The sequence below is a fragment of the Ailuropoda melanoleuca genome, chromosome 13 (genome assembly GCF_002007445.2).
Source record: "Ailuropoda melanoleuca isolate Jingjing chromosome 13, ASM200744v2, whole genome shotgun sequence".
Classification (NCBI taxonomy): Eukaryota; Metazoa; Chordata; class Mammalia; order Carnivora; family Ursidae; genus Ailuropoda; species Ailuropoda melanoleuca.
This window is the reverse complement of record NC_048230.1, coordinates 6532452-6551804: the sequence shown is the minus strand read 5'-3', so window position 1 is coordinate 6551804 and position 19353 is coordinate 6532452. Positions and strand designations below refer to the sequence as shown.

The 19353-nt window shown below is 36.3% G+C and overlaps 1 protein-coding gene across 2 annotated transcripts in view; it reads right to left on the bottom strand.

Moving 5' to 3' along the window:
* Positions 1 to 19081, bottom strand: part of SUZ12 (SUZ12 polycomb repressive complex 2 subunit) — a 43192-nt gene extending 24111 nt beyond the window's left edge. The window contains exons 1-5 of one of the 2 annotated variants that reach the window (XM_034640236.1): positions 18568 to 19081; positions 16258 to 16304; positions 16110 to 16174; positions 11547 to 11615; positions 2215 to 2264 (exon numbers count right to left, since the gene is read on the bottom strand). In XM_034640236.1, the coding sequence (XP_034496127.1) occupies positions 2215 to 2264; positions 11547 to 11615; positions 16110 to 16174; positions 16258 to 16304; positions 18568 to 18841 (505 nt within the window). In that variant the 5' untranslated portion in view covers positions 18842 to 19081. The remainder of the gene's footprint in view (positions 1 to 2214; positions 2265 to 11546; positions 11616 to 16109; positions 16175 to 16257; positions 16305 to 18567) is intronic. The other variant, XM_034640237.1, reaches the window with a different exon arrangement.
* Positions 19082 to 19353: the final 272 nt, after the last annotated feature.

Genomic DNA, 19353 nt, shown 5'->3' with positions numbered 1-19353 from the left:
GTTATGGGATCGAGCCCCACATCAGGCTCCTCTGCTATGAGCCTGCTTCTTCCTCTCCCACTCCCCCTGCTTGTGTTCCCTCTCTCACTGGCTGTCTCTATCTCTGTCAGATAAATAAATAAAAATCTTTAAAAAAAATAAAAATAAAAAAAATAAAATGCAGTAACAAAAATGCTTTCCAAACCATACTCACCATGAAAATAGTACCCTAATAATCTTTGTGTATTCATTCTAAGCAGTTTCAAGTAGTAATAGCTAAACAAAAGTCTTCATTTAAAAACAAAAGGAAAAAATAATCAGATTTTAGGGATCTTGATGTTGGTTTTCTATCTTGATTTCTTAAAAATATTATTTCTTAAAAAAAAAAACTACAAATATACCTTGATTAGACAAGAGAGGCAATATAGCTGCTTCTTCCCAACTTCCACTAATTTTCAAAGTTATAATGGGAAATTATTTTCTGGAAACAGAAGTATCAACAGAGTTTACTTTCTCATATACTTCAGTAACATCAAGAAAAAATAAAAACTGCAAGTGAATTTGAGCGATTCTGAACTCTATGTATTTTGTCATGTAGACAGGAAAAAAGTTTAATCAGACTACTCTCCAATTAATTTCAACTAATTCAAGTAAAATTAATCCAACTTAAATATTAATCAAGTAACAATATTCAATTAATATCCATCATCAATTTCAGTTATGGATAACTTACATGGATTTTACGTAAGTCCCTGGCAACAAAGGGCTAACGAACCTATAAAATTCAAACTATAAGCTTTAAAGTATTAGAGTCCATTGTTCTTTTAAAAGTATGAAAGAAAACCAAGAATAAGGAATGATTAGAAATAAGGACGCTATAAGATGATTATAAAACTAATTTAGGAAAAAACATAAAAATGCTACTCAGTTTACTTCTATATAAAAATGGATCAGATCTAAGGCAAAACCAGAAGTAAAGTTATATTAGCTAATAGAGATATGACCAGATTTCAAACTTCTTACATAAAAAACCTGACTAGTTATCAAACTGTTCTAATATAACCATATTATTAATAAACTTTGTTTCTTACTAAACGATACCAAGAATGGTGATCTTGACAAGTTTCTTAAAAAGATTTCATTCCATTACACAATAATTAAAGATGGATGAAGTCAAGTAGCATTTTATCCATTTTGAAACCAACTGAAACTTTACCTAGCATGCTTTTACCTCTTTTAATGAAGTAACATTTAAGACTATATACTTTTCTTTGTAAAATATCTAACATATTGATATATATCATTGGTAGCAATGGTTGTTTCTATTGTTTTACTACTGTATTTAAAAAAAATACGATGCAATACCATCAACCAATAATGTTCATGTAGAAAGAATTCTACTCAGGGGACTCTTCCCCTATTTCAGGTTCTAAGACAATTTAAAGTCCAAAAAATATTGGAAATAAAAAATAGCAAAATCTAAGAAATTTAACTGTATTGAAAAGATTTTCTCATTATTTTCTAGTTATAATCTCTGGAAAGATGATGGCTCTGAGTTCGGTAAGATGTTATATAGCTTTTATATATATATATATATATATATATATATCTCAACAGTGTCCTAAAAAGTATGGTTTATTAGAGTAAGAGTTGGAATTTCATTTTAGATATAAGCCACATGCAGCAAACATTTACCTTCAAGAATGATCACATACAACACTGAATGATTTTAACAATTTCAAAATCTACTTAAAACTTAAACGGCTAGCAGGAAAGCAGTAAGTTTTTATGTACACAGTCCACCTACAAAAGCATTTAAGCCAGTTTCTCAAAATTTGTTCCTCAAACAACCTATTTCTGAATTATCTTGGTGCTTTATTAAAATGCAGATGCCTAAGCTGTATCAAAAACCTACTAGATCCAACTCTTTGTCCAGGTATATATATTTTAAACAAACTGCCAAAACATTTCTACATACACAAAATTTAAGAACCACTACTTTTAAAGTTTAAACAGGTACAAGTTACATCTTCCACATCCCATTATCAACCACATAAAGCAATAACTGAAAAAGCTGGAGAAGTCAACTAAAGAGAAACTGAATTATTAGAATTGACATTTTTTCCACTAAGTATAATTCTATAAATTAGCACACACACACAAAAATAATTTTTTTTAAATTTACAAAGGCATTTTGTTGTTAGAAGGCCAATATATTTACTTTTAAGTACATACCATTTTTGTGGAAGAAACCAGTAAATGTAAGCTGCAGATGGGCTGACAAGCTAAAAAAAAACATAAAAAAAACAAACAAAAATTTATCACTTTAATGCTCTATAGTAAAAATAGCCCTAAACTTTAAAAAAATAACAATGAAATCAAAGTTACTTCAGCTAATTCATAATGTCTGATCTTCTTATTCTTAACTCTGTGCAAGCCCATGACTCTACACGTTGTCTACATACATAAAAACAAAAGAGAACAACACAACACACAAAAACACCAAAGGAGTAAGTCAGAAAAAACCAAATTACCAAATGAGGGGCAGGGTTATTTACTGTGCTTTAGTACTCTACCTATAAAATGCGGACACATTTCGTCAAAAGAAAATTTTGATAAGAATAACTGAGTTCATGCAAAAGTGTCTGACTATTTTAAAGCTATGGAAATTCAATCTCCTAACAAATGATACGGAACCATCACTTTCTTCTTCCATTAGGGGTGAAATATACAATTACAGATCTGCTATAGATTTGTAATTTATTGTTTCAACATGTCATTTTCATTTAGTTTTAGAAGCAGTGGAAAAGGAAACATATACTGATCCTTTTGTTTTGAAAATTATCAACAACGGAAAAACTATTACGAGGAGATAGAATAAACAGAAACATTCATAGGCTTTTGTAGTACCTTTAAACTGCAAAAGAGAGCAATCAGTTAATTAGAAACCATTCACAACTTTCTAGAACACAGTTTTTGTCGTGTGATACAGACAGACACCAGATTATAGAGGGCTAGACAGAACAGATGTTGGGGGAACAGAAGCAATACTGATTCCTTACTCAAAAAATGTACTAGTGTAAAAGGCAATAAGGTGACAATCTAGTCATTCTTATAATTGGAAAGAGTGAGGCAAGAGAGTTTTAAGGAGCAAATAATGATTGAAAACAAGGACATATTATAAAGAAGTTAGCTTTATAACTCTGCCCAGGATTCCTCCCTTTCTTAGAGAAGTAAGAGGACAGTGATCCTTCAACAGAAGATGTGAGGATGCCTCTATCTTCTTACTGAGGTAAGCCATGAAACTGTATGCTAAAAAACTACAGGGTGGGGATCCCAAAGGGCATTTCCAGAACAGTACTAAGAAAACTATGCTAGGGTATCAGTAGAGGACAAAATGACTATGGAAGAGTAGAAATGGAAGGATCCAAGCAGTTTCGAAAGCATAAATATGAGAGAAAACAAAGAACAACTATAACTTAAGTAGCAGCAAAATAAAAACAGTACACAATGGGATTCTTGAAAACAGGTAATTCATGTATATTACTTTCTGACATGTATCAGATATATATATTTTTTTAAAGATTTTTTATTTATTTGACAGAGATAGAGACAGCCAGCGAGAGAGGGAACACAAGCAGGGGGAGAGGGACAGGAAGAAGCAGGCTCATAGCAGAGGAGCCTGACGTGGGGCTCGATCCTGTAACGCCGGGATCACGCCCTGAGCCGAAGGCAGATGCTTAACCGCTGTGCCACCCAGGCGCCCCCAGATATATTTTTAAAACACATAAGAGTGGGGAAGAGGAGGGCTGACCATAAAAGGGGCACGAGGAAATTTTTAGGAATCTTTATCTTGATTGTGGTGGTTGTTACCTATGTGCAGTTGTGCAAATTTAGAACTATACACCAAAGAGACTGAATCTAATGGCATATAATTCATACCTCAAAAAAAAGTACATTAAAGGGACAGATTGTAGAAGCCCAAAGGAATTTTTCAAGATTATGGAAGCATTCTATATCTTGATCATAGTTATGGTTATGTAAGTGTATACATCTGTCAAAACTCTTAACTATATACTTAAGGTGTGTGCATTTTACTGAATGTTAGTTATACCCAAAGCTGATTTTAAAAAGTGTATCTGCCATTTACAAAATCTACATGCCATTTTACTAAAAGATAACTAGTGTTCTCCTATAAAAATAGCTCCATAAATGTCACCTTACAAAGCAGAATTAGCAAAACTACAAAACATAGCTGAACACAAGAGGAATTTCCTATAATTTCCTTCCACATGTTAGAAGATAATCCATTAGTCACAACCAATCTATCCTAGTTTTAACTGCTTGCGTTGAACCTACATACCAAGGCCATGTTAATTTTCTTAAAACCCCATTCTGAATGTATCATTCCTCTCTCCAAATTTTCCAATGGGCCCCTAAATGCCAAATCTTTTGTCTAATTGCTGTCTGTAATATGGTTCCCATTTCTTTTTATCTCCACTAAAGTCCCACACAGGAAAACAGGTCAGAATGGTAAAAACAGACAGAAAAATCTACATTTAAATTCCGGCTCCAGTTAGTAGATGTGACGTGATATCTATAAAATGAGGAAATGACCTCTCTTAAGATTGTGAGGCTTGCATAAAATAATAAAGTATCCATCAAAGTACTCTCTCCCTTTTCTACAATGGCCCCATCCCCACCATCCCAGAGCTTAATGATCACAGCTTAATCTCAAGTATTTGTATTTACCACTTTTTTGTCACACATACATTATCTTTTGAGACAATCTTTTTATTACATCAGTGTCCCTAGCACCTAGCAGTGTCTTACAGAAAGGCACTCAACAAATACTTTTCAGAAGAAGAGCAATGTCCTCCCCGAGTAAGATTTTTTTGTTTTTATATTAAATTATGTCCAACATGGGGCTCGAACTCATGACCCTGAGATCAGAGTCACATGCTCTACCAACTGAGGCAGCCAGGCTCCCCTAGAGTAACAGATTTTTAAGGTCAGGGATCATGAACTATTACACTGTAGTGCTTATAGTATTATTTACATTGTTTTTATAGAAAATGTGGTTCTAAGTTCCAACTCTGAAATGCCAGAAACATCTTGCACTGATCTACCCCAGAAAATATTTTAAATTAGTGTTACTCAACATGTGGTCTGCAAACTGAGGTCATCAGGGAAACCTGTTACCATTCCACAACAAGGTAAGAAATTGAGAGTAAGACTTAAACACTTACGGAAATTTAACATTGCCATAATAACCTCCAAGCTTGTGATCAGTAAGTATATTTACAAAAACATCGATCTATGAAAGATTGAAAATTAAATACAAAAAGGTTCTTCACCACAGGTGGTTTGAGGCAGTTTTAAATGGTACATTTTAAGTTAAATGAGATATGAAGCACATTCAGCTATCATTCTAACATTGTTCCTTTAAGAAAAGGAATTCCAAATTTCAATTAACCAACTTAAAAAATAACTTTGTGAATGTGATTTGCTATGCAATTTCCCCTCTCTAACTCCCCCTCCTAAAAGTAAACATTCTAATATGCACCTAGAATAAAATACAACAATGACGCCCAGTTTCTCTCTTCCATAGGTGGCTTCATTCAAAAAAAAAGGGCAATTTTCTTTCCCTTCCTGATTTACCCTCTTCACTCTCTTAGTGGCTGTATCCACATCTTGATTGTTAAGCTAAATCAGAATGGAAGGCAAAGAAACATGTAGGATGGGTCAGGTCTATTTGGTTTGAGGCTGCACGTGACCTAACTTAATCAGGATCAGATACCTGAATAAGGATTTGGTTCATCTTTCTGCTATGTTCCCCATCCATAACTCCTGAGGAAACAAGCAATGGGGCAAGAGGAAACTAGATGAGGAATTTGAAATTTTGAGGTAAGATTTCAAGCATAAACATCTGACAATTCAAAAGCCGTCCGCAAAATGAAGTTAAGTAAATTTAAACTCATAACGGACTAACATTCTGAGATGACATTCATGTAGGAAACTCAAATTTTAAGAATAGCCAGATCTCACTGAAGGACAGAGATTTTATGCTGGAAAGAGACCAAGATTAGTGCCTCTAATTTGTGCACATTAATCTAATAGTGGCAGATGTAAGGCTACATTTCTAGAGTTATGGCCTCATAATAAAATGATAAGCTATTTGGCATCTACACTGTTAGAAGTTAGTTACCCAACTTTTCTTACACATTTAATGCTATCATGTATAAAACTGTGAAATTGGTGACTACATCAAGCCCATTATTCTGGGAATCCAGGGTCTCTTCTGAGGTTCAGACACAAGGATGGGAACACTTTATAATGAGAAGGTAAAGTTGAATGAGGGGAGGGAGTCCTTTACAAAATAAATAAATTCCCTTCTAGAAGTATAGCAGACAAAACATAAAGTAAACCCAAAGAGTATACAAGGAGAGACATCTTAAAAATTTGTTCTTAAACACTTAGATTTTAAGACTCAGATATGCTCAGTAGCAACTGATAAGGCACCTTCAGGAGTAAGTATGTGAAAAGAATCTATGGCCCAGGTACTGAAAGAGGAACTAAAACTCAAACATGAAAAGATGCTGATTTGACTTCAAAACCAGTAGCCAATACAAGACTGTTAAGAGAAAGGGGAGAAACACATCAGATTTATTAATAGTGGAAAAGACATACAATTGAGTTAAGAAGCCGCCTTAAGTTTTAAAAATGCAGCTAAATCTACAAAAGAGAAAGGTAGGTAAATGCCATTAATTCAATTTATCTATTTAAAGTATTTTATGGCTGGGGCACCTGGGTGGCTCAGCCGTTAAGCGTCTGCCTTCGTCTCAAGTCATGATCCCAGGGTCCTGGGATCCAGCCCCGCATCGGGCTCCTTGCTTGGCGGGAAGCCTGCTTCCCCCTCTCCCACTCCCCTTGCTTGTGTTCCCTCTCTCGCCGTCTCTCTCTGTCAAATAAATAAATAAAATCTTAAAAAAAAAAAAAAGAGTATTTTATGGCTTTCTTGGGATAAAGACCAACATCCTTAAACAGCCTACAAGGCTCTGCATTATCTGGCCATGGTCATCTGTTCTAGCCTTAGCCACTCTCCTTACTTTTTCTACTGGCCTCAAATGACATATCTATGATACCCCCATTACTTAGAATCACTATCTGTTCACCCTCTCAGTCCCCATTTTACTTCTATATCCATCTTTTATTTCTCAGCTCATTTTTTAAAGGAAGCCCTCCCTGACCATCCACCACTATTCCCAAATCCAACATCTCAAACAAGAGCTGGATCACCTGCTTCATACATTCAGTTTCCCTATATTTTTGTTTCTTAGCAATTATTTTACAACTGTACATATTATACATTTATATCTTTTTCCTCCATAAAGGCAAGGTCTTCATCTGTTTTGCTTACCATTATATCCCCTGGGACGAGTATAGTTTTGGACCTGGTACACTAAGAAAACTGGAACCTCAGGAAAAAAAAAATAGATCTGGATTTCTTTATACAAAGATGCTTAGAAAAGAAAGATTACTAATTCAAAAGCTTAGGTGGTTGGGGCGCCTGGATGGCTCAGTCGTTAAGCATCTGCCTTCAGCTCGGGGTGTGATCCCCGCGTTCTGGGATCGAGCCCCACATCAGGCTCCTCCGCTGGAAGCCTGCTTCTTCCTCTCTCACTCCCCCTGCTTGTGTTCCCTCTCTCGCTGGCTGTCTCTATCTCTGTCAAATAAATAAAAACTCTTAAAAAAAAAAAAAAAAGTTTAGGTAGTAACAACAATAAGACGCGATGAAAAGCAATTTATGTTATCAATCTACTAAAACACTGGCTTGAAAACGTCCCTAGTAAAGTATTAGTTCCGGTATCTTTTGAGGGGATTTCTCCAGCTGCTAACAGAGGACCAGGAATGGATGATGATTAAGGGGAAGATAAAGAAAACATTTTGCTTTTCATTTGACCCAAATACTTTTGCAAGCAACTCCAATTTGGAAATCCCTTCATGCTCCTTTCAGCCAGTGGACATGCACTTAGAAGTCAAAGGAGTTTGGACTACAGAATTCCAAAACTGGTAGTACTAACAGCACAAAAGACGCCTGGGATTCTGCTCTTATAGAAAACTAAAGAAAGGCCAGAGATTTATTCCAGTAAGCCATAGTACTTGGTCAAAACCCAAAATAAATTCAAAACCCACAATAAATTGGAGTGCCAGAAATAAGAACTAAAGAGGACAGAATATAAGGAATTATGTCAGACATTCTAAAAAGAAAATAAAGATATTTTAAATATACTCCATCATACCAAAAAAGCAAGGAGAAACAGCAAGAAAAACTTGAGAGACTAAAGGTACAACCACAATGAATTTCTAACATCCGCTAATTGGCATGGAGAATCCCAGAAGCCATTCTTTAAGAAAACAATTTTTTTTTAAAGATTTTATTTATTTGTGTGAGAGAGAGAGTGTGCAAGCACAAGCAGGGGGAGCAGCAGGCTCCCTGCTAAGAAGCCCAATGTGGGACTCAATCCCGGGACCCTGGGATCATGACCTGAGCTGAAGGCAGATGCTTAACAGACTGAGCCACCCAGGAATCCCAAGAAGAGAAACAATCTTCAAGGATAGTAGGATTTATTACTGAGGTAGGGTTACAAATATCAAGTATGGCCCTATTGCCATGAATTGACTGACATCTTAAAGATTTTTCCCCCCATCAGCTGCTTCCCCTACGTTCTGCCAGTATCTGTGACTAGTAAAGACAACTGTAGATCTAGAATATAAATAATAAAAGATCCTCAAACACCAACTTCATCTCGCACAGATAATGCTGGGAATTTGGTTTGGTTTCTAAGTTACTACAAATGACATAAATAAATCAGGCAGTTCATTGTTCTAACTTTGCAGCTGTAGTACTACAGTATTTGTGTATCTTGATATTCCCCTAAACTCTGGAGAATGAAATACATGGGATTTGGGAGTAGAGGTATTACAACTTTGGAAGTGCTGAAAGAACGTGAGTTCCAATGGAAGACTCCCAGACTACCACTGTTGAACAAATCCAGGATCCAACTAAACTGAGTAAGATCTGAGATGGTACAGAATAAAAAATAGAAATGGAAGACAGATACGTTTTTGTATATGATTTAACTTGTACTAATTAACGTCAGGGAAAAACAAAGACTAATTTTGTTCTAAGAGAACTTGACCACAGATTTTACGAAGTTTTATAGTGCTGGCATGACATATTGGTGTCTAGGGAACTTCTTACAATGCTATGTGATAAGTTTAATGGAACAGGATCATGCCTAATTTGAGATGAGAAATACATTGAAGTAATTTAATAATATGGAGCCTTGGGGGTAAACTTAAAGCAAAGCAATCTCCCAATTTATTTTAGTGTCTCTGGCAGTGATACAGACATTCATAAAGACCTTGGGGGGGGATGCTAGCACTTAGCACAGTACTCAACACATCTGGGGCCTAAAGTGCCTTGTTGGGCAGTAAGCTCCAACATAGTTAGGTCTGTTTTTGTTTCTGGGTTTTTTTTTTTTAAGATTTATTCATTTATTTGACAGAGAGAGACTGCGTGTGCATACAAGGAGGGGGAGCAGCAGAGGGAGAGGGAAAAGCAGGCTCCCTGCTGATCAGGGAGCCCAACATGGGGCTCAATCCCAGGACCCTGGGATCAAGACCTGAGCCGAAGGCAGATGCCCAACCAACTGAGCCACCCAGGTGCCCCCAGGTCTGTTATTTATTAAAAAAAAAAAAAGAGAGAGAGAGACAGAGAGGGAGAGAGATTGATCTTGGAGGGTTGAAATGGCCAATTCACTAGTCCCATCTGCATCCTAAAGACTGAAAAAGTTGTTTTTCCAAAATTACAGGAAGGAATTCTTGCAACCCTCTGATGCTTCTGTGAGTGACGTAAAAACACCTCTGTTACAGTACTGGCCTAGCTGTTGAACCCACTGGGTCAAAAGGAACAAAATTACTGGGTGATTATTCAGAGAGAATCGACTAGTATTACCTATCTTCCTCACAACACACATTCTAAGGGAAGCTCAGTAGTATTTACCAAAGCCAACGTCACAATGAGATAGTAGTAGGTTCAGCAGCGATAAAGATAGAACCTTGATGGGAAAGATAAAGAAAAGGGTCAAGTTTTCTTCTTGGTTCATTCTTCCTTTCCACACAAACCATGGAAGACCTGGAGGGCAAACTATTAAAATGTTCAAGAGAAAAGAACCAGGAAAGCTCAAAGATGAGGCTCTGACTACAACTTATACTTTCAGTAAAAAAGGCCCTGAGGATCCCAAGAGCTCTGTCTAGGGTAGGTGAACAGACAACGATCTAGAATAGAAATTCAAGCAACAGAGTGTATGCGTACTGAGAATATTCTCAGTCTTATGTTATAAGGTACTCCCTGGACAGTAATAGATTAGGTAAAGATTTGGGATCTCAGCTTCTAGAATGGACTGTCACAATTTATTTAAGTCAAGATTGCCTAGATATGGAAATATAAATTATAGTTCAGTCCTACAAAAGTGCAAGACATATAATTAAAAATGTGGTTTTACAATTCAAGTAACAAAATAACCTAATTCAAAGGTCAAACTTAAAATATAAGCAACTGCAAAAATGACATCTTATACCAGTTACTAAAATGAGAAGTCATAAGTGAAGTATCATAAAGCCAGTCTACAATCCTAACTAAATCGATAAGATCTGATTTAAAATTTCAAGACACAACAATCTATTGTGGCAATTTTACCAGTTTCATTTTTTAAAAATCTAACATTTTTCGTTTTGTATTCTCCCTGAAAGTAGTCAATGAATAAACAACTACCACCCAAGTTCCTGTGTCTCTTTAGAATGATACTCAATTTTCTTTACGTTATCAAAGAAAAAATGGAAGCACACTGTCTAGCTTAGGCAAATATTAGGCTAGTCAGAACTTCTGGGGTTAGTTCTAGGTATTACATTTGAAAACATACAACAAATAGATTCTGACTAAAGGGTCAAGTTTCTGAAACTCTTATGTGATAAACATATTACAAATATAAAGTTAGGAATACTTTGATTGAAAGGTGTAAATAGGGGGAAGGACAAGATGGAAAAAGAGCCTCTTTAAGATTTGAAGACAATTATTTAGAAGAAATGTGATATTGTGAAGCACCTGGCATACCATCTAGTATAGAGTAAGGATACCATAAATATGAGTCTCCAACCCTCCTTACGTGAGGTAGTAGGATTAATACCAACTGCAGAAGTTATAGAAACTTTGAGTCAAAATGCAAGAAACTGGTAATAGCGATAAACAATAGTAAACACAACTGCCTTCAAAAACAGTGAGTCCCCAGATTGGAGGTATTCAAGATGAGGCTTAAGGGTTCTCTGCCACAAATGCTATAGAATTAGTAATTCCTGATTTATGTATGAGTTTGGACCAACTGACCTCTAAGGTTCCTTCTAACTCCTTACAATGTGGGGGTGATCACTACAGAAATGATCACTATAATTTTTTCTTCTTTCCTCAAGTATGTCACTTAATGTAAACTGATAGGTTATCTTACCTATGAGATTCTTGCTCTCCTTTCATTTTCTCTACTTTTGATAACATATCATCAACTTTAAATGTTTTCCTGAAAGAAACAGATAAACAAAATAATCACTTCTCAACTGGGAAAAAAAAAACAGATTATACTTTATTGTCACTATAATAGGCAAGTTGGAAATCTGATTTTGATTATTTTTAATAAGTTAAATTGTGGATGGTTAGCCATAACAAGGAATACTACATTGAAACAGTGTATGTTATAATACAGCAGACAACCCTCCAAGTCGCATCTCAAATGCTATCTTTTCCATGAAACATTTTGTAATTATTCCCAAACCAGAGTGATTTCCTCTTACCTATGACACTCGGCTTATATTTATTTTGACATTTAGTCTCATAAATGTGAACTTGCATAAATATTTTATTTCTTCTCCTAGACTATAAGCTCCTGAAGGGCAGAGACTGCTTTTCTTCAAGGAAAGCCACATCATGGAACCTTATATTTGAAAGGTATTCAAGCATCTGTTGGACTGAACCAAACAAATGCAAATCATATATATTTTGAAACATTCACCTATTTCTATTAAGTAACCTGACAAATATGTGGTTGCACTATCACATAAAAATAATGACAAATATATGGTTGCACTGTTACATAAAAATAAATATTTTATAAAAAGTATCTGAAGGTAACAAAACATCCTCAAAGATTATTAGCAATGGCAAAAGTAAAATGACATGTCATATTAAAGAAATGGTTATCAACCATCATGGAAAAATTTTGAAGTTTAGGGGACATACCCATCAAATCATAATAAAAGTATTAGCTTTTAACTCTAGAGGTTTAAGAGAAAAAAGTACTTTTTCCACAAAATAGAAACCTAAATTAAGAATAACCCCAACACATTCCCAAGCAATTTAGGAATGAATGGACTCCTAAAACACGCCTTATCTTAATTTTTAAGGTGGTCTATTATATTTGTCCTACAGACAGAAGCTAAAAATCTAGACCCACATATGTTAACTGGAAATGAATATTTTTTTATACTCATATATTTTCTTCAAACTTAAGACATGAAAAACTTAATGTATTCCACATATATTACTTCGTAAAGCTTGAATTCAGATACTAGAAATTAGTAATATGCTCATTCCTCAAAAACAGCTATTGTACTCAACCAGTATAATAAAAAATTATGAGTAGAGAAATGTTAACGTAAATATAAATATATTACAGTAAAATACTAATAAAAAGAGCAGAATTGATGTAATCTATAGTTCAGGTGAAAAAACAGCCTCCATTAACAAAAGATCTTTAAAAAAAAAAAGCTTCTCTCTTTACCTTTAGAGTTACTGAAAACTTCAATATTAATGTTTCATCCAATAGAGCATAAAAGGAAGTACTTTGGGAAGGATGGCAATACATTTTCAATCTCCACAGATAAGAGAGAAGAAAGAAGAAAAATGTAGGATTATTTTAGGCTAGTTACAAAGAACTTTCCAGTACAAATACTGAAATGTACTACTGAGGAAGGTTGTAAAGTTACTGGAAACTTTTAAGAATAGTAAGTTTATCTTTATGCAATGATTAAGAAGAAATCCTGTCTGTAGAAAGAAAAGTTAAGACTGTAAGTCAAAAGGTTCATCTCTTCCAACATTATGGAGGTGTGCATAGAAGTGCATAGGAAAGTTGAATATTAACAACCATGTGAAATAGGTAAGATCATAAAGGCAATCCAGCCTTCCTTAGCAAAAAAACAAAACAAACCACATAAGCCACTATACAAAAGCAGCCTCACTCCCAGCACCAAGTAAGTCTGTTCTTGAGAAAGGTACTGCTACAACAGCTCAGGTTTAACAAGGGAAATAGTTATCAAAAGATCATCAAAAAGAGAATATTTTTAAAATTCAAGAAATTCCAAGAAATTTTCCTAGGAGGATTCAGAAACAGCTTACATGAAATCTAGTAAAATGGATTCAATAAAAGATGCCCTTCTCCTCACAAATATTTCCACTGTATGAGTGTTGTGTTAGTCTATAGAATTTGAATACCTCTATGAAGTAAAACTGAAGTACAAGGCAAGTTTAACAAACATACCAGAATTAATAACACAACTGAGCGTATGAATTCAAAAGGAGTGATACATTTATTCTAACAATGGATATTATGCTGATATGATAGTAAAAAAGGAGTTCCAAAAACATTTAAAAACAATTTTATAAAGGGAGTCCCAAAAACATGTTTAACAAAGACCACAATCACTAGGCTAAATTCACCACCTTCCAAAGTCACCATCTACTTTGAAAAGAACAGCACTCATTTGAGGATATAAGTTGTATAATGTGTTAAAAATTAGTTTTAATGTCTTTTATAAGCCAAGCATATAACAAAAGCATTAAGTGAATCCTAATGCATTTTTACATGGAATAAACTATGGGATTTATAGGTTTCTTGCCTGGTAAACTGCTGCAAAACTCCCCCAAAAGACAATTTTTTGCCTAAAGAGCAATAAATTAAGAAAAGTAATTTCTTCTACCAAGCTTTTAAAGCTGTCTCCACCTATTAGCAGACAACAGAAACATATCCCACAATGAGACAGTCAAATAGTCCAATAAACAAACATGACAAGAAAATAATGAATTTAGATTTTAAACGTATTTTTTTTATCTATTTAAGGATTAACTCATTATTTTGAAAAAACTTAATCACTTTTTAAAAAAATGTTTAAGTGACTACACCCACGTTGGGCTCAAACTTACAACCCCAAGATCAAGAGTCTCATCCTCTACTGACAGCCAGGTACTCCCCCCAAAAACTTAATCAGTTTTAAATTAAAATCAGGCAGAATCCTAAATGATAACTCCACTGATTTTCCGTATTAAAAATACTAGAGGAAAAAGTTAACTACTACTTAATCAAAATCTCCTAGTTTAGTAGAATAAATCAGCACACTAAGAACCATAGGCCAAATCCAGCCTACTGCCTGTGCACAGACCACAAGCTAAGAATGATTTTTATGGATAAATATCTGCGATTGATTTGATAAAGAATACTAACTCTAGGGACGCCTAGGTAGCACAGTCATTAAGCGTCTGCCTTCGGCTCAGGGCGTGATCCCGGCATTACGGGATCGAGCCCCACATCAGGCTCCTCCGCTGGGAGCCTGCTTCTTCCTCTCCCACTCCCCCTGCTTGTGTTCCCTATCTGGCTGGCTGTTTCTCTCTGTCAAATAAATAAATAAAATCTTTAAAAAAAAAAAAAAAAAGAAGAAGAATACTAACTCTAAAACCCAATTAAGGTGAATGTCATTTCCTCCCACCCCACAAAAATAAGAGTCTCAGACTTCTAACCAGTAGGCATATTTTACAAAACACTGTACTCAATTATTATATTTTAAATTTCATCAATAAAAAATTTGTGGACATTTGTTTTCTCTCTTTTTGTGTAAGTATCTACATACATGCTTACTAATCTTAATTCTGCCTCCTGGACCACAAAGCCTAAAATATTTACTATCTGTTCCTCCACAGAAAAAGTCTGCTGAACCCTGGCATAGATCAAATAATGGCACAGACAGGCAAAGAGCTGACAAATTTAATTCTGTTGCCTAATCCATCACCTTCTTCCTAGTTATTTAGGCTCTTGGCAAGCTTCACCTATTAAATGTAATGCACACAAGCACGCATCGCTCACATACTCTCTCTGTTCAGAACGATTACCAGAAGATAGCTTTAACATTTCAATCCTTCAAAGTACACCTACGTGTATGTACAAAGCTGAACCAAGTCTTGCTATAGAAACATGATGCTTACTTAGTAATCAGTAGGAGCCTCCAAAGGAGTTTGGTTTCAAAGTCTATTGGGATAGCTTAATGGTTTTAGTGAGTCAAGATTAACAATACCAAATGCCTAATACAAGTCCTCTCCTTTAAACTTAAAACTGTTCACTTGATGTACTCAATAACCTTGCATGTAGGATAAGAAACTAGCATTCTATAATTACATATGGTTAAATATTACATGTTATAAACAAAAATAAGTTCTGATGGACACCTCCAGACTCCACTTAACCTAGATAATTAAGTCTTCTTGTTTTTTAAGGACATTAAATCTATGGACTTCAAAAATATTTCCTCTTCTAGAAAGACCACCACCAAAGACATAAAATGAAACTTTCTGAACCTATGATTATGGAAGCAAATTCTTTATTGTTAGAACATGTAAGAAATATTTAAAAATTAACCTAAATTTATGTATTGAAGATAGCTCCCCTGAGCGCTTTCATATTTAAATCCTCAGCTTCTACTAAACTTGAAAATAACTCAGCACAAAGTAAAAATATTATTCAGTAAAATCACTTGTTTCACTCCACTACTAAATCATTTCTACCAGGAAAAAAAAACTGGTAATAAACTGGGATTTATAAAAATGATACTAATAAAAAATCACCTAGCAACCAATTCAACTGGTCACTTTTTCACCTCAGTTTTCATATTTAATCTTTAATTAGAAATAGCCTATTTTAAAATAAAACTTTAATATTATTTGATCAACTCAAAATAAGATTCATAAAACGTACCTTTTGATGTTTGTTCTGGAGTTTCGATGAGACATGTAAGTAAGAGTCCTGTGCAAAAATATTGGCTATAAAAAAAGTTTTAAAAATATTAAAATTAGGTAAAATTCTAAGAAAAAAATAATATTCATTAATTTTATTGACTACTTACAGCTATAAGATTTCGAGTTCGAAGAAATCTATAGATCTGCGTTGGTTCTAGGTAACAGGAAACAAAAGGATTACTTAAGTTCTCAAGAAAATAACCAGCCCAGCCAGTATTATAACTAATGTAAACCAATCACTTACATGAAAACCATGTACTAAATATTGACATCAAGAAAATTAGTAGGCACAATAAGATCAAAAGACATTCAATCTATGGCATATATCCACAAAACTCATCTACATTTATTTTAAATTTAAGGTTCTCTACAAGCTTGTGCTTAAGCCTTGCATTTCTAAGGTAGCTACTTTTAAAACTAGTCTGTATGCAGAACTGAAGAGTAATTACACTGATTTAATTTAGCTAATTTAAACTATAACCCATCTCCTCCCAAAAAGTAGCTGAAATGAGGTAGCTGGATTCAGCAAAAGAACTTAGAGATGCTAAATAACAAAATTAATTTTCACTTTTTAACAGGTCTTTTAAAAAATCTGTAGTAAGCCAAAACAGAATAAAACTGTTTCCTAGATGTCCTGATGCAGATATGATGAAAGTCAGTCAATACTGAAATGAGACACAAACTATAGCTAAAATTTCCAATGAATATTTAGTTATAATTGAAGTTTTTATCTGTTTTTGTTCAATGTAAATATTATCCCAATATGTAAATACTACCTCAACACATATTTTAATCAACAGATTCCTAGTCTTTTTAATGCTCTTTAGTTAAAATGCGTTTGCCTCTATAGATGAAAAATATATTTTATATACAAATACAACAATACCAGTTCCCTTAATGATTTAGTAGTATCACATTTCTTTAAATAAAGGAGTATCAAAATGAACTAAAGATAAATGACTGTATAGGTAAATATACCAAAGCATTTTAACTTCTCAGAAGATCGATATTAAAGAACAATCAAGTTGTTTTGTGACAAAATCTAGCACTTAATGACAGTTTACTCCTCCAAGGTAAACTCATTAGAAAGCAAAATAGCTTAAACTTTCTTGGCAGATTTGTCTTCTCATAACATTTAGAAAGAAATGTTTAAATTTCCACTTAATCTTCAGTTTAGTTTAGTTTTAGTGTCAAATAAACGAAAAGGAGAGAAGATAATTTAGAAGGGCTACAAACACGTATGTTTATTGTCATCACTGCCCTTCAGTTCTCCACCATTTTTCCAATTAAAAGCACTCCAGATTTTTGAAAGTAGATTAAGCAAAAGTAAGACGGTGAATCTCTCAAGCCGGTTCAATATTCGTTTCAATAAAAACTGAAATTCCTTGTATTAAATTCCAATTAGAATTTCATGAAGCACTAATCAGAATGAAAGAAGGGTATTAAACAATGTAATACGTCTTTTCAAGCACAGCTGATACCAGGCCTTTAACATATGCCACGGTAAAATTGTAAATAAAGACATTCGGCGGTAAAGCCGCGTTTATTCAAGTTTCTGTTATTTAGCTATTAGCGATCACCCAAATTATAAAATGTACACAAAAGCAAAAAGGAAAACAATCACGATATAATATTCATTAAAGGGCAGTTGAGATTATTTACAGTCATGATGTTTTTAATAAATTCTATTGTTTGTTTCCAGACACCTTGCCTACCTTTCCAAATCAAGTCATAGTTTTGCCCCTTAAATGAGACCTTAAAAGCCGAAACTGACATAAGAAAATGTTCTGGAATGAAGACAAGTACAACGGGCAAAATTCCCAGCTCGTCTAAAGATAAGATGCTTAAGCACTACCTCAGTTTACATACCCAAGGAATGGGTGGATAGACTTGAAAGGTTTAAAGCATCAGAAGGTGCCATGTTACCATGCAGCACCAAGTTAGTGCGAAAGCATTTCAGACAAATGACAATTTGGTCCACTTTACTGCACTCATCTCTTCACGGACTTAATTTTGCTCCTCAAAACCTACAACCGAAACCCTTGTACTTCTAGAGTAAGAAAAGACATGAAAGAAAGCAAGAACTAGTCTTGGGACTGACTGCATCCTCAGTCCAACTGTAACCTCATCTAAAAGCCTGCTCTTAACGTGGGGCCCCACTGCCCAACCTCTCGTGTATATCTTCGGGGATTCAAGAACCTCACCTGCACCCCCAGTTCCACCCCCCCAAAGGCCCTACCTAGACTTAGGGCCCCCTTGACCGTAATCCCTAAAGTGGGAACAGCCCCCTCAATTTCTCCCTCTACTCCCCAATCAAGTCGAGTCCCGGCGAGGAAGGGGGGCCCAGCACGAGTGTCCCGGCCCCCTTATGCTGGAAGAGGGGGTATTCCTGCCCTCAAAGCCTCAAACACACTCACTCTCAAAGGCCTGGAGGAAAAGCTCGTGGTCAGCCTGGACGTGCTCCATTTTCGGCTTCTTCACCGGTAACACCGCGGCCCCCGCCGCTGCCGCCGCGGAGGAGGAGGAGGAGGCCGAGTAACTGCCGCCGCCTCCACAGCCCCCGCCGCCGGATTTGCCGCCCGACGCCGTCGCCGCCGCCACCGCCGCCGAACCCCCGAAGCCGCCTCCCCCGGACCCCGCGCTGGGCCCCGAGCCGCCCCCTCCCCCACCGCCGTGCTTCTGAGGCGCCATCGCGGTTCCTGCCTCCTCCCCCCGCCAGCTACCCGCCGGGCGGCCCCGGAGAGTAAGCGCCTGCAATACCAACCGCTCGCCCCAGCAGGCTCCGGCGGACCGAGGGGGGAAGGAGGAGAGAGGGGAGGAGAGGGGAAGGGAAGGGAGGAGGAGAGGAGGGAAGGAGGGAGGAAAAAAAAAGTGTCTCCTCCTGAGAGCCCCGCTCCGCTCCGGAGGCCGCTCACCCTAGCCTGGCCTCGCTCCGCCCACTTCCCCCGCCCGGCGTCCTGATTGGCCGGCGGGAGCGCGCGCCGCCCGGCCGCCCAGCCCGTTGGCCCGCTGATTCTCCCGTCAGTCACGCGGAGGCGCTTCTCGCGGAGCCGCGGCTTGGTTGGCCCGTGCGCGCTGCCGATCGCGGGCCCGGCCGCCTCTTTGAACTGAATTCGCGGGAAAATTAGGGGTCGGAGCGGCCTTCCTGCTGGCCCCGGTGCATTGTGGGGAGAGAGGGACCCGGTGAGCGGCTTAGGGAGCCG